This window comes from Phocoena phocoena, chromosome 6 (assembly GCF_963924675.1).
Source record: "Phocoena phocoena chromosome 6, mPhoPho1.1, whole genome shotgun sequence".
NCBI classification, from domain to species: domain Eukaryota; kingdom Metazoa; phylum Chordata; class Mammalia; order Artiodactyla; family Phocoenidae; genus Phocoena; species Phocoena phocoena.
Window position 1 is genome coordinate 109,891,355 of NC_089224.1, and position 12,292 is coordinate 109,903,646.

General features: G+C 48.6%; 1 protein-coding gene across 1 annotated transcript in view; it reads left to right on the forward strand.

Annotated features, from left to right (window-relative positions):
- The window catches only part of FUBP3 (far upstream element binding protein 3), a 49,543-nt gene that overhangs the window by 19,020 nt on the left and 18,231 nt on the right, over positions 1 to 12,292 (forward strand). Inside the window, exons 3-8 of the mRNA XM_065878593.1 lie at positions 3,651 to 3,684; positions 6,020 to 6,069; positions 6,444 to 6,515; positions 7,803 to 7,860; positions 9,993 to 10,155; positions 11,443 to 11,541. Of these exons, the coding sequence (XP_065734665.1) occupies positions 3,651 to 3,684; positions 6,020 to 6,069; positions 6,444 to 6,515; positions 7,803 to 7,860; positions 9,993 to 10,155; positions 11,443 to 11,541 (476 nt within the window). The remainder of the gene's footprint in view (positions 1 to 3,650; positions 3,685 to 6,019; positions 6,070 to 6,443; positions 6,516 to 7,802; positions 7,861 to 9,992; positions 10,156 to 11,442; positions 11,542 to 12,292) is intronic.

Consider the following 12,292-nt stretch of genomic DNA (forward strand, 5'->3'; position numbering starts at 1 on the left):
TCCTAACACCTCTGCGCTCCTGGAGACCAGGGTAGGTTGCTGCTTTCCCCATGAGACTCTCACCTTGAAGGCAAAGATGACCTCGTTCACCATTTCACGCCCAGGACCCGGCACAGTGCCCAGCGCCTGAAAGGCGTGATGGTTCAGAGGTCACGTGGGCACGGGCACTCGCTCACCTGTGCCCTTTTCTGAGGGCTCGGGTGTGATCGCGCCTCCATCGGTCAAATGGGACGGGTAGTGACAGCATCTGCCTCGCAGGCTCTTGTGGGACTAAGTGGGTTCTTGCAGGTGAGGCACCTAGAGGAGCGCCCTTTGAAGCTAGTGGTGGTCGTCTTCCACTCGCAGAGCGTGTCAACTGCAAGTGGAAGTGACACTATTGAGATAAACTTGGATTTACTCTCACCTTTAAAAAATAATAATTTGCCAAATGAGTTAGAGATTATGTGTCTAGGGACTTAGAGCTGAACTTAGTGTGTCAATTTGTTGTGACTCTGGGATGGGGGTTGCTGCCTTAGAACACAGGAAGCCTTCGTATTGTCCTTGGCAGAAAAGCTTTTTTAAAATGCCTTGGAAACTGCAGATGTCCCTGCAGCTGACTGCAAGTCTCACTGACCTTAACCGGGGCTTGGAAAGGCTTCGGTCAGAGTCGAGGAGACTGGAATCCAAGCACGGGCGCAGAAGGGTTGTGTTCAGAGGCTGAAGAGGAAGGTATGGTTTATTGCTTTGTTCTGCTGGTCACGGGTCACATAAGAACTGCCGGCACTTCCTCTCCGGACCTACCTGCTCACCTGCCGCAGGTCTGCTCTGTGCATCCCAGGTCCTGTCTGCACTGGGATGACGGATGCTTTGGTCCTTTGAGCTTTTTTGAAGGGGAGTGGGAGGGGGTAACCGTTAAGATTGTTGTGTATTATAAAGCTGGGTGTGTTCCCCAGTGATATTTTGATAGCATTTCTTTGGGGGGAAGAAAATGGAGACTTTTTTCCTCCTCACTAATGGGGAAAAAATGTGTCCAGTGCCTTATTTTATTCAAAGATCATGCTTGAAACTGGCAGAGGGTTACTCTTCAGAAAGGATTCCTCATATTGTAGCGTGAATATTTTCTCTAGGAAGCTCATCCTCCCATCGCCCGGGCGGCCTTCCATTACATAGCGCGCAGGATACATGAGAACCACACCTGTGCGTGTTTGCGCCGAGGGGAACTTCGGAGGCAGACTGAACCGTGGTCGACCAGCAGGCGCCAGTAACAGGAAACAGGACTGATTTTATTCAGCACTTTTCCTTTTTTACAGTAAATGACGGTAGTTACCATAAATTGAGCTTGATAGGCGTTGCCATTGCCTCCCTCGCCTGACCCTTTTCATCCTGAAGACGCAGAGAAGGCCCCTATTCGTGGAGTCGGACGTTAGCGGTTTGCTGTAGGAGTGCCCAGTGCCCCTCATCTAACTGCTGGTTTTCATTTTTAGGCATCAAATGGGAATGTTTCCGAAGGGAATGAAACTTTAAATGGCGTTGCAGCCTCAGGCTACAGCGTTTGCATGGAGGAGGGAGACGATTTGCCCTCTTAAGAGTCCACCGACTCAAAGAGTTGGATCTGGATTTGAATTCGATTTCATTCTTCGGTGCTGTGTATGGCTCTCAGCAGTCCGTCTATTTGTGGGATAGTGGTGTGTGCACTTTTATTTTCGATCTCTGTAGGCACCTCCACTTGGCAGCAAAGCAGTTGGCTGTCAGAAATGATACGGTGTGCATGACACCCGTCACACGTACTTTGCCAACAGAAAGGAATTTCGTTTTTTGGATGAGCACAAAATTTCAAATGGCTTTTGACCATGAGTCCTCTGAATGTTCTTGTGAATCTCATGAAGTTCTTTATGGTAGTGTAGCCCTTGACTGTGTTTCTGCGGCTTTTCTGGCTGAAATATCAGAAAATCATCAGCCCTTTGACACCTCTTACCAAACAGCACAGGAGGCCGGGAGCCAAGGTCCCGCCACGTTGCCGCGTTTGAGGACTGGGCACCTCTCCTCTGTGTTTGCATCATTTCGGGACATTTTAGTTCGTCTGTCTTCCCTGGATTCTTTACCCCTAAGAGAAGAATTCTGACAGTAAGCAGGGAAGCTGAGCTTGACCCTTAAATAGGAACACAGGGCCAGCCACACTCAGCAGCCCTCTGTCGTGGACCTTCTCCTTCAGTGTGTTGTTTTCATACCCACTGCCCTAAGTGTGGGCGTCCCCTCTCACAATGTCCACTTTTCACGTGGAATGGGAATCATGAACACTGCCTATCCCAGGTGAGGGCGTTTGTCATTTTCAAACTGGAAATGCAAAAAGAAAATTTTAAGATTCAGTAAAAAACCATTCTGTTATCCCTGAGATAAGCAGGTTAATAGTACGTAATGTCAATGTTTTGGCTGTAGACCATTATGTTGCTGTTGATCTGGGAGAAATACGGTATTGACCCAGTAGCTTCGTGTACTTTGTGCTAGCATGCTTCTCCGTGCTTTTTATTCTTCTTTTAAAACATCATGATCTGGTTTCTTTCCCTTCGTCGTTTTATGACCAGCTCCTCCCCGGTCAGAGAATGACAGGGTTAAGTTCAAGCAGAAAGAAGAGCTATATTGGAGACCTAGATTTCGGATGTCAAACCATTTCAGTCTTTGTTCTGAGGTTGATGTAATTGATCCTTCCCCACTTATCGCATATCTGTCCTTCTTATAACTTTCCCCAGAGACATATTTTTGAATGCTCTTGTTAGCATATTGTAAGATTCATTCAATTCCTTATAAGACAGTTAGGATTGATACTTTTTTGTTGTCTGCTGACGGTGTTTTCCTGGGCTGCGTTTTCCAAAAGGGAAACACCACAGAATCATTTTTTGCTGATGGCTGGTGGAGACACTCATCGATAGCTGAAAGAGGAGAAACGAACAAAAAGCATAGATAAAATGGTGTTGTGGGGATATGATTGCAGAGTTGGTTTTCATCATTAGAGCCTGTTGGGCACCGTTGTCTCTGTGAAATGGGCTTGAAAGGCGGTTGCTGACTCTTAGTGTCCGCTGCATACAGACGGCGGTGCTGGCTCAGCGAAAAGGCCCGGGGAGGGAGGAGGCCAGATCCTCTCCTTGAGATGTTCATGCTCTTGAGAGGGTAGGGAGAGCGGAGGGGGAGCCCCGTGGCATGGCCGGCGGGAACATATGTACACCTTCTCAGTGACTGCAGCTGCCACGGAGCAGTCTTTAACAATGCTTCCGAGCTAGGAGGTTAAATCTTCTCATTTGTTTTCAAAAGAGAAAGAAGGGACCCTCGCCATCTTTACATTGAGTTTGGATCCCAAGCAGGAGGGAGGTAGGAGAGAGGGATTTAGGCGAGCAGGATTTTCTCCCAGGCCTCTCAGCATGTGGACACACAGATCAATTTCTTATCCTGCGTTCAGCTGGACACTGGGTTAGAGACTGTGTTGATCACAACGTCCCCTCCTGTTTCATATCATATAACACATTCATTTCAGCCACTGAGCCTAAATTACTGTTTGCTTTCTTTCTGCCTTTCTTTTTCTTCCCCCACCCCCGAAATGGTAAGAACTCGTGTAAGGATGAAGTTAGTTTATCCGTGCTAATGCTTTGATTTTTCTTTTCTCTTTCTCTTTGCCACAGTAGGTAACCAGTTAGGGGCCTTGGTACATCAAAGGTAAGCAGTGGGTTATGTTTTATTATTTATTGATCATTTCTAATTGTTTATTGATCCACCATCTGTACTAGAGTGTTAGAAAGTCAGAGGTTGAGAGTGTGAAAAAACATGGGCTAGATTTCCTTAAGACTCAACTTTTTTTGTAGTCCTTCCCAAGACAGTGTAAGCTGAAAGGATAAACTAATACAAGGTATTAAAAAGCAGCCGTTATCCTCTGTAAACTCAGAAGACTTCTGGGATGTTGGCGCTGCTCTTTCTGCCCACATACGTTGAGTTTAAAAGTAGAGAATGTGAGAATTGTCCTCCTGGCTGGATGGTTTTCCCAGCATTTGTTTTATGGACCCTGACCTCTTCGCTTGAGCAAAGCTGTGCTGAAGAAGTGTGACTTGCTGGGCTTTCACAAGATGGAGCTTTTGTTGCTCCAGTCATCACGGTCTGGGAGGTGGGAGCCCGGTCCCCCCACTGTAGTGAGAGGCCTCGCGGCGGAACCTTGGATGGCTGCCCGGTTGACTCCCTTCCTTAGTTTCCCCTCACAGAGTTCCCTTAAACACTGAGGATTTAGAGAGAGACAAAGACCTCTGGGCTTTAAAAAGACCAGTCTGTAAGATGGAATATTTGTGGTCACAATGTTGTCATTCAAAAAAGGATAAAATATACAGGAAGGCTTCTCTTCCCTAAGGGGTGAAATTTTATGCTGTGTATTTGTTACTGTAACATGTTATCCTTAACCTTCACCAGCAATGATACAGTTGTATCCTCTTGTGTTCTATGCAAATGTTTAGGAGTTTCTAGAAATCACCAGGCATCAGATAACCAAAAGATCTATTCTGGGGTTTTTTAGTTATTGTTTCTTTCTTTGCTTTGTTTTTTAATGAATTGAAATATAGTCGTTGAAATGAGGTTGTGTCAGTATCAAATGTAACTTTCCTATAAAGCCATAGTTAATCAGGATTTTACTTTCCAAAATGTTTGTACTTTGTGCGTTAGACCAGTTTCAGCCTTGCATTTAGAATAGAGCTTTGTCTTCCAGGAAGCCCAAAGCAGTTTATCCTAATACGTTTTTTCCTCAAAGAGAGTCTGCTGAAATTGTTCCTGCGGGCTGAGGAACTGCCTGGGTTTTGAGTTGTGCTGGTGTCGAACCCCTTCTAGGAAGTTCCGCAGCACTGTTTCCTGAGAGCAGGCAGCTTGTGCTGTGTGTGAGCAGCAGCCTGGTGGCTACACATACAGGAGCACTGTCACCCTTCACCACCATCAGGAAACATCCCACCAGGGACCCCCCGTCTATTGTACGACGTACTGTTAGGCCAGCCGAGCCTTGGCATTAACAGCCACACTCTTACTGATTAGGAAGCCGGGAATTGCCTGATTTCGGTGTGAATTTGGGTATCCCAAGAGGTGGAGGTAATCCCTGTGCACATGTAGTCTGAGGGTGTTTGCTCACGTCAGAGTGATTCAGTGGCGGTGCTATTTAGGATACTGCGTTTCTTCTAAGTGCTGCACTTTCCCTGAAAACATGCACTTACTCATTGCTTTCCATGATGGGTAAAAGTCCAGCTGTGTGAGAGATGTTTAAAAATGCCCACCTTTTTTTTTTTAAAGAAAAATCTATTTGCATGTAGCTTCCTCCTAAGGTAAATGTTTAGATTTAATTGCTTTCTGGGGTGTTGGGCAAATTGGATATTGTCCACAATGCACTATACAGCAAATTTGAAGATGTGTTTGAAAGAGCCAATAGTCGTTTGTCTGTTCGTTTTTCTTAAAAAAAAGCACATGATGGATGGGGTAGCATTTAGCAGAAGTACGTTGCCAAGTAAGCAAGGTAATGATTCTGTACTGGTCAGCACTGGTTAGGCCTCGGTTGGATACCGGTTCCATTTGGGACGTCTCACACTAAAAGGCAGATAAATTAGAGGGAGGCCAGAAAGCAATAAAAAGATTGGGAAAAGTTGCCCCTCTTCATCTAGGGAGACTTGAATAGAAGTCTGAAACACTCCCCACTCCCCAGAGGATCTTCAGGTGTTCAGCAATACTGAGGGTAGCTGTAGGAAGAAAGGGCAGTGGTTAGTGCAGTTAGTTGATGGTTTAATGAAAAAAACAGAGATTTCCTCCTCTGACACAAGGAAAGGGGAGGCTTGGATCTCTTCAAGGAGTGATGGACCAAAGGGTTCATGAGATGACAGTCTTTGTGGATGGTTGTGGGCTTGTTAGCCAAATTGGCATGATTTCTTTTAAGCCTTTATCTTCTAACATTGCCAATATGGGAAATTCGGGGAACCTAAAATGACTGCAGAATTCTTTATTCTGTGTATTTTTCCAAAATGTTCTTTGTTTTTAGGGCAGTAATAACAGAAGAATTCAAAGTGCCTGATAAAATGGTTGGATTTAGTAAGTATCCACATTATCTACTTTTTCCCTCATTTCTGTTCCTTATTTTCATTTTAATCTCTCAGTGGGAGTGTCACCCGTGGTAGAATGCCCCGCACATCATGTTTTCTAGAGCCCCGGAGCACTGCAGGACTCTCCAGGCTGAGGGGGAGACCGGAAGGTTGGGCCCTGGGTCCCCCGCCCTCCCCCACTTCAGCTAGAGAACCCCATGTCGTCGGCTGTGTTTCACATGCAATTCCTGTGGGCTCGCTGAGGCCAACCTGATTTGTTGTGCTGTGAGCCAAGTGTGAATGTTTGCTGAATTAATTGTCGCCCGTGTGTGGTTAAATATGGAATGAAGGGGGCATGTTCTCACCCTGTTTAATTTGTTTCAGTTATCGGCCGGGGAGGTGAGCAGATTTCACGGATTCAAGCAGAATCTGGTTGCAGAATTCAGATTGCCTCGGGTAAGGGCTACTTATGTTTTCATAGATCTCAGTTTGGTAGAAATCAGCCTTTTTTTTACAGAGTTTTTCATATTTAGTACCTTTGCTTGTTGCTTAGAAGTTTAGGGGCTTGGGTAAGTATATGTGATTGCTGTTTTCCTTGCACTTTTGGAGCTGACCTCCAGGCTGAGAACCAGAAAGACCAGAGCCGAAGTGGGCCCAGAGATGATGCGGCCCCTCTGGCCTCTGGGGAGACCCTCTGCAGCTCTGGGCCCGGTGTGGCCCCTCCCAAACACCTGCTGGTCTAGGACCTCTGTTTTCTGCACCAGAATGTTATGCCAGACATAGTGGGACCTGGATGAGCCCTGGGGCTCTGGGCTCATGCCTGGGGACTGCTCGCCGGCTCCCCTGGATTAGACCGTCCCTGCCCTTTGTGGAAAGAGGCCATCTGAAGGTTCTGGCTAAATAAGCACATGTTAGACACGGCTCAGGACCTTTCCCAGCCTGGTGCATTTTGACCATGTGATATGGAGAGAGACAGACTGAGGAAGAAGATTTTTTACTTCCGTTTCTAAGTTTCATCATCTGAGTCTGACCTCTTTCCACAGCAGAGGATGGGATCTGGAGGACATTCGACCACAGAAATGTTTGTCATTTTGAAAGATACTTAGTGCAGTGTCTTGAGAGCAGTTACTGCTGTTAGCTATTTCTCTTTAATTTTTTTTGAATATGAGTTTTCAGAGGCAGTTGTTTTTAGGAACAAAATAAAGCGTCGTGTGCGGTGTTGGAAAGTAAGATTTTTTTTCCTCTCTTGTCAAATGGCCTGGAACCAGTTCCACGTGGGTGTCACTGTTCTCTTGAAGTGCTCATGCAGTTACTGGTCATGACTCTGATGTGCATGCCATTAAGTTCCTTACGAGTGTGCCTCAGAGCCACAGACAGATAACCATTAAACTACACTGCAAATGGACAAACTGAGGGGCAGCGGGTTAAGTGACTGTGGCACTTACTAGCACGCAAGCGGGTCAGATGTGAAGCTGAGGCTGGTAATCAGGACCAACTCAGAGACCTCTGCTGCGTCCTCCCAGCTTCCCCTGCAGGGTTTGTTTTCATTTGGAGAATCTAGGGTGGAGCTACCAGCTTGATATTCTCTCCACAAGTGGAAGCAAGCTGTCTTTTTCTGGGAGCCGGGCCTTCTGTGGGGCTGGTTTAGGAACCAGCCCAGAGAGACAGTCTGTACACAGAGGCGAAGGTGCACGGTTGCCTGATGCCCACCAACACACCTCATCTTCTTGATTCTTCTTATAGAGAGTTCTGGGATTCCAGAGAGGCCCTGTGTACTTACCGGAACCCCAGAAAGTATTGAGTAAGTTTATTTTATTTACTTTTTCCTTTCACTCTTCTTCCTCCTTCCCCAGATGGGGAGAAATGGAAGGGCAGAATTGTTACTGAACACTGTCGATCTGTGCGGCAACCTGGCCACGAAAGCAGGTGCTTCCTTAGAGAAGGATCTGGGAGGTTGCCACGCCAGGGGAGTTGTTCTGTTACCTTAAACACATAAGGTATCACCTTTTTTTCAAACCCCACAGAATTTCTCACAGCTGTCATAACATCTGCTTCATAAACCAGGTCCTCGAGAGTGTACTTTCACCCTGCCTGAATGCTCTCATTAACTCGCTTCTTCCGTGTTAATGTCTCCTTCACCTGAGCAGGTCTGGATCAGTAAGCCTCTCACTCTGTGAAGCACTGAGAATCCTGGCATCAGGTCTCTTGCCTGGGGCTGATCCCGTTGCCCTTCTGATACTGGTGAACCAGATGAATCTACTCTTTGTGGCCATTGCTCCACTCAGAGGGCTGTATGGACCGGCCAGAGGCTGTTTGGACTTTTGGGGCCCTTACTGCAGCCTTAAGACTAGCACTGCTCTTCTGGTGCACGCATGCTTGGAGCCTTGTACCAGATGCAGGCCTTGTAAATCCAAGAAGCCCCTGGGGAAAGGGGAGGTACTAACTTAGAGTCTGCTCTCCTTCCTCTTTCAGTCTACCGAGTAGCGTTGCATTTGGGGACAGGGGTGCTGAGATTATGTCTGGCTCAGTAGGTAGGGCTGTTTTATTGTTTCCATTTCTCAGGGAGTCTAGATGAGTTTAGATTTTCTTGTTCTGCTGTAACATTGCAAGCAGTGAACCAGAATAAATATCACTGGCAGGTGTGCATTATAGGGCGAGCAGGATGCTTTTGCTGGAGTCAAGGCACTTTTCTTCCAACACAGGTTAACCTAGTACACAAGCAAAATATTAAAAAGCTGCTGTAACTGAGAAGAAACACAAAGGCTCAAGACTGCAGAAGGCAGCATCTATTTCCTGCCATTCGCTTCTTTCTTCCTGCCCTTCTAAACATTCCTGCTTCCTCTTCTACCCAAGCGGTGGCGGCAATGGGATTGTAACTTTAGGAGGAAACAGTTTTTTCTTCAGCGCGCAGTATAGCCAGCCTGTTTAGTGCTGAATTTTTCCCTGTTAAAAGAACCACAAGGGCTTCCCTGGTGGCGCAGTGGTTGAGAGTCCGCCTGCCGATGCAAGGGACACGGGTTCGTGCCCAGGTCCGGGAGGATCCCACATGCCACGGAGCGGCTGGGCCCGTGAGCCATGGCCGCTGAGCCTGCGCGAAGAACCACAAAATAGATTGTACGTGGTGATTTAAAGAATAAATACTGCAAATAAGAGCCAGGGGAAATTCTGGTGCAGAAAAGGCAATTGGCCCAACAGATGACCTCGGTAGGCTGGGTGGTTCTGTTCCAGCATTGCCATTGCCCTCCCCAGTCTCCAGGTGAATCGGCATAAAATCCCATGGGAAATGCAGGCTCTTGACAGTCTGACATGGAAAGCACAAAGCAGGTGTATATGACTGTACAGCTGCACCTGCCTCCTTTTTTCCCCACCCCTTGAAACCAAACTGGTGATTTGTAGCCGTAGCTTAGAAGTCATCGAGCAGTCTGTTTTGGTTATGGAGAAGAAATTCGGAGTTTGAGAATTCAAATGATGATTACTAACCCTTGCTTTCTCTCTTCCCGTCTTTCTCATTGCTTTCTCTCCTGCTCTTGTTTAACAAGTATCTGTTGAGCGTATGCTCTGTGAGAGGGGTTATGCTGGATCGGGGAGCAGCGAGAGGGGCAGGGGGTCAAAGGTAGACACCTGCCACCAGAGCAGCTGACATTCGAATCGGAGACAGGCGTGTCTGTGGCGTGCACGCGAGACACAAGCGCAAGCAGAGGGCACACGAGGAGGGGCTGTGTTGGAACGTTGCTGTTGTGGTGTTGCTTTTAAATTCCAGCCCAGTAGCGTGGCGGATGGCAGAGACCTCCTGGGTTGTGAGGGCAGGAGCTGGAGCTGGATGGAGGGCTGCCTTGACTCCCTCGCGTGTTCCCCCGGTGCTGTTTCCCCTTCCTGGGCGCCTAGAGCATTCATTTAATGCTGGCTCTCTTGTGGTTCTTTTCCCTCCCAAAGACAAGCTAAACGGCTCCTGGGACAGATTGTGGACCGCTGTCGGAATGGACCTGGCTTTCATAATGACATAGACGGCAACAGCACGATCCAGGAGATTCTCATCCCTGCGTCTAAAGTGGGGCTGGTCATCGGCAAGGGAGGGGAGACAATAAAGCAGTTGCAGGTGCGTGAGCCCTTGGCAGAGCAGCGCTCGACAGCCCTCATCCTCCTCCATCTTCCCGGGTTGGAAGGTTCTGTGCGGCTTTGGCGTGTCCGAGCTGGGCTGGCTGTGCACCACGGTGCAGAGCTCCCCTTGAAACCTCTGCCCGAGTGCCTCTGCGGATCTGAACGTTTTCTGTGGCCAGGCTCGATGCCAGCTGTGACACCGAGGCCTGGGGTCCCCGTGAACTGGCAGCAGCCACTGTGGCGATGAAGCCCTGTCAGGACTCTCAGATAAAAATCCTGTGTCCAGAGCCAGGGCCCTGAGCCAGGAGCACTCTTGCTCGTTAGTGGTGAGATCGGAGTTACGCTCATGTACTTTTCTAAGGCTCAGGGTCCTCGTCTGTAAGAGCAGGGAGGTGCCGGCCTCGCTGTTGTAATGAGCTAAAATAATACCCGTTATTGTGATTTACATGAGACCCTTAGTGCAGAGCCTGCCACTGAGTAAATGCTCCATGAACGTTTGCTGCTCTGAGCTCCAGAATCCCTCACGTGAGACACTTGGGCCAAACGTGTTGTAGAATTTAATACCCCCAGCAAGTTTTGGGGCTGCATCCCGTAACCAAGTGCAGGTTTTCATGGCTAAACCTAACAGTCACACTCCGTGAGAGGAGGGCTGGAAGTACGCTCACGTGAGTTCAGGTTAGTTTTGCTGCCAGATTTAGTTCGGAGCAAACTCTTCTTTCCGAGCTCTGGGCTTTCAAAGTTGCGGGTCGGAGTTGTGGCCTGCCTGTGTGCTCTCATATAGATAGCCCAGTCCTTGGATGTGGAAGGCGTTCTACCGTGGACTCTTAAGAGTTCAGACTTTATAGAGTCCCAGAATCCAAATTTTGGTGCCGCGCTCATCGGCTCTGGAGCCTTCAGCTTACTCAGAGCTCTCCTCTGTGAGGTCGGGAAGTGGCGGCCCTTCCCTCCCATTGCTGTGCGTGAGCTCTGACCACGTGACGTTAAATAGATTGTCTAGCTCGGCGCTTAGCACTTTGTAAAAGTAGCTCATTCATATTTAGATATTCCAGGAACCGGAAAGGGAGGAGAGTTTTGGGAAACGGTTTTCTCTGTCAGGCTTGGACGCCCTCAAGCACGGCGTGTACCTCAGCATTCTCGGAGGCCAGCCTCACGGGCCGGATCAGAGAGCAGTGCCTTTGCTAGTGGGGCATGTCTCGCTGTAGACACGAGCCGACCCGTGCAGCTGTGCCATCCTGCGTGCCTCTTGCTGACGGTGAGGGCTGTACCGGTGTGTGTGCCCTCACAGGAGCGGGCAGGCGTGAAGATGGTCATGATCCAGGACGGCCCGTTGCCCACGGGAGCGGACAAGCCTCTGCGTATCACCGGAGACCCATTTAAAGTACAGGTAGGAGAGAAACCGTGGGTCAGGCAGGTCCTGGGTGTGGTGGTATAACTTGGTAGTACTTGTAGAGCTTTTATGTCATTCAAGAAATTATAAAACTGGGTGGGTGTTCCTTGAGCTGTCTTCCCAAACCAAGTTTGATGGTGCAAAGAATGGGGCTGTGCTGGCCAGTACCGGAGCTGCTGGCCACGTGGCTGTTGGAATTTGTTCAGATTAAGTAAAAAGTGAGTTCCTTATTTATACTGGCCACGTTTCAGCGCTCAGAGTGCTCAGAGCACACGTGGATGGTGGCTGCCGTCAGGGCAGCCCACGTACAGAACTTGTCCGTAAACGCAGAAGGTTTTGTTGGCTGGCACAGCTCTGATCAGATGCAGTTTTCGAGGTGCAGCTGTGGTCAGCTCAGATGCAGGCTCCCTCTGGCTTTTATTTGTTTGTTCTCTCAACCCATTTTCACAAGATCACTGGCTGAGGTGGGAGGTGACCGAAGGTGCCAGTACCACACAAGGCACTTGTGTGCCCTCGTAGCAAGCGTCCTGTGTGCCTCAGAGGACAACCGCAGGTGCTGAAAGCAGGGGCTTAGGTCTAAATCACCCAGGTGCTCCATCTTCCAGCACCTGGGCTATTAGCAGGAATGTGTGTGCACTGTGGGTGTGGGAGTGTGTCTGTCCCCGTGAGACACGAACGCTCTTTTTTCTGCCTGCTGCAGCCTGCCTGACCTTCGCTGCATTTAGAGTAGCTCCAGAGCGACACACCT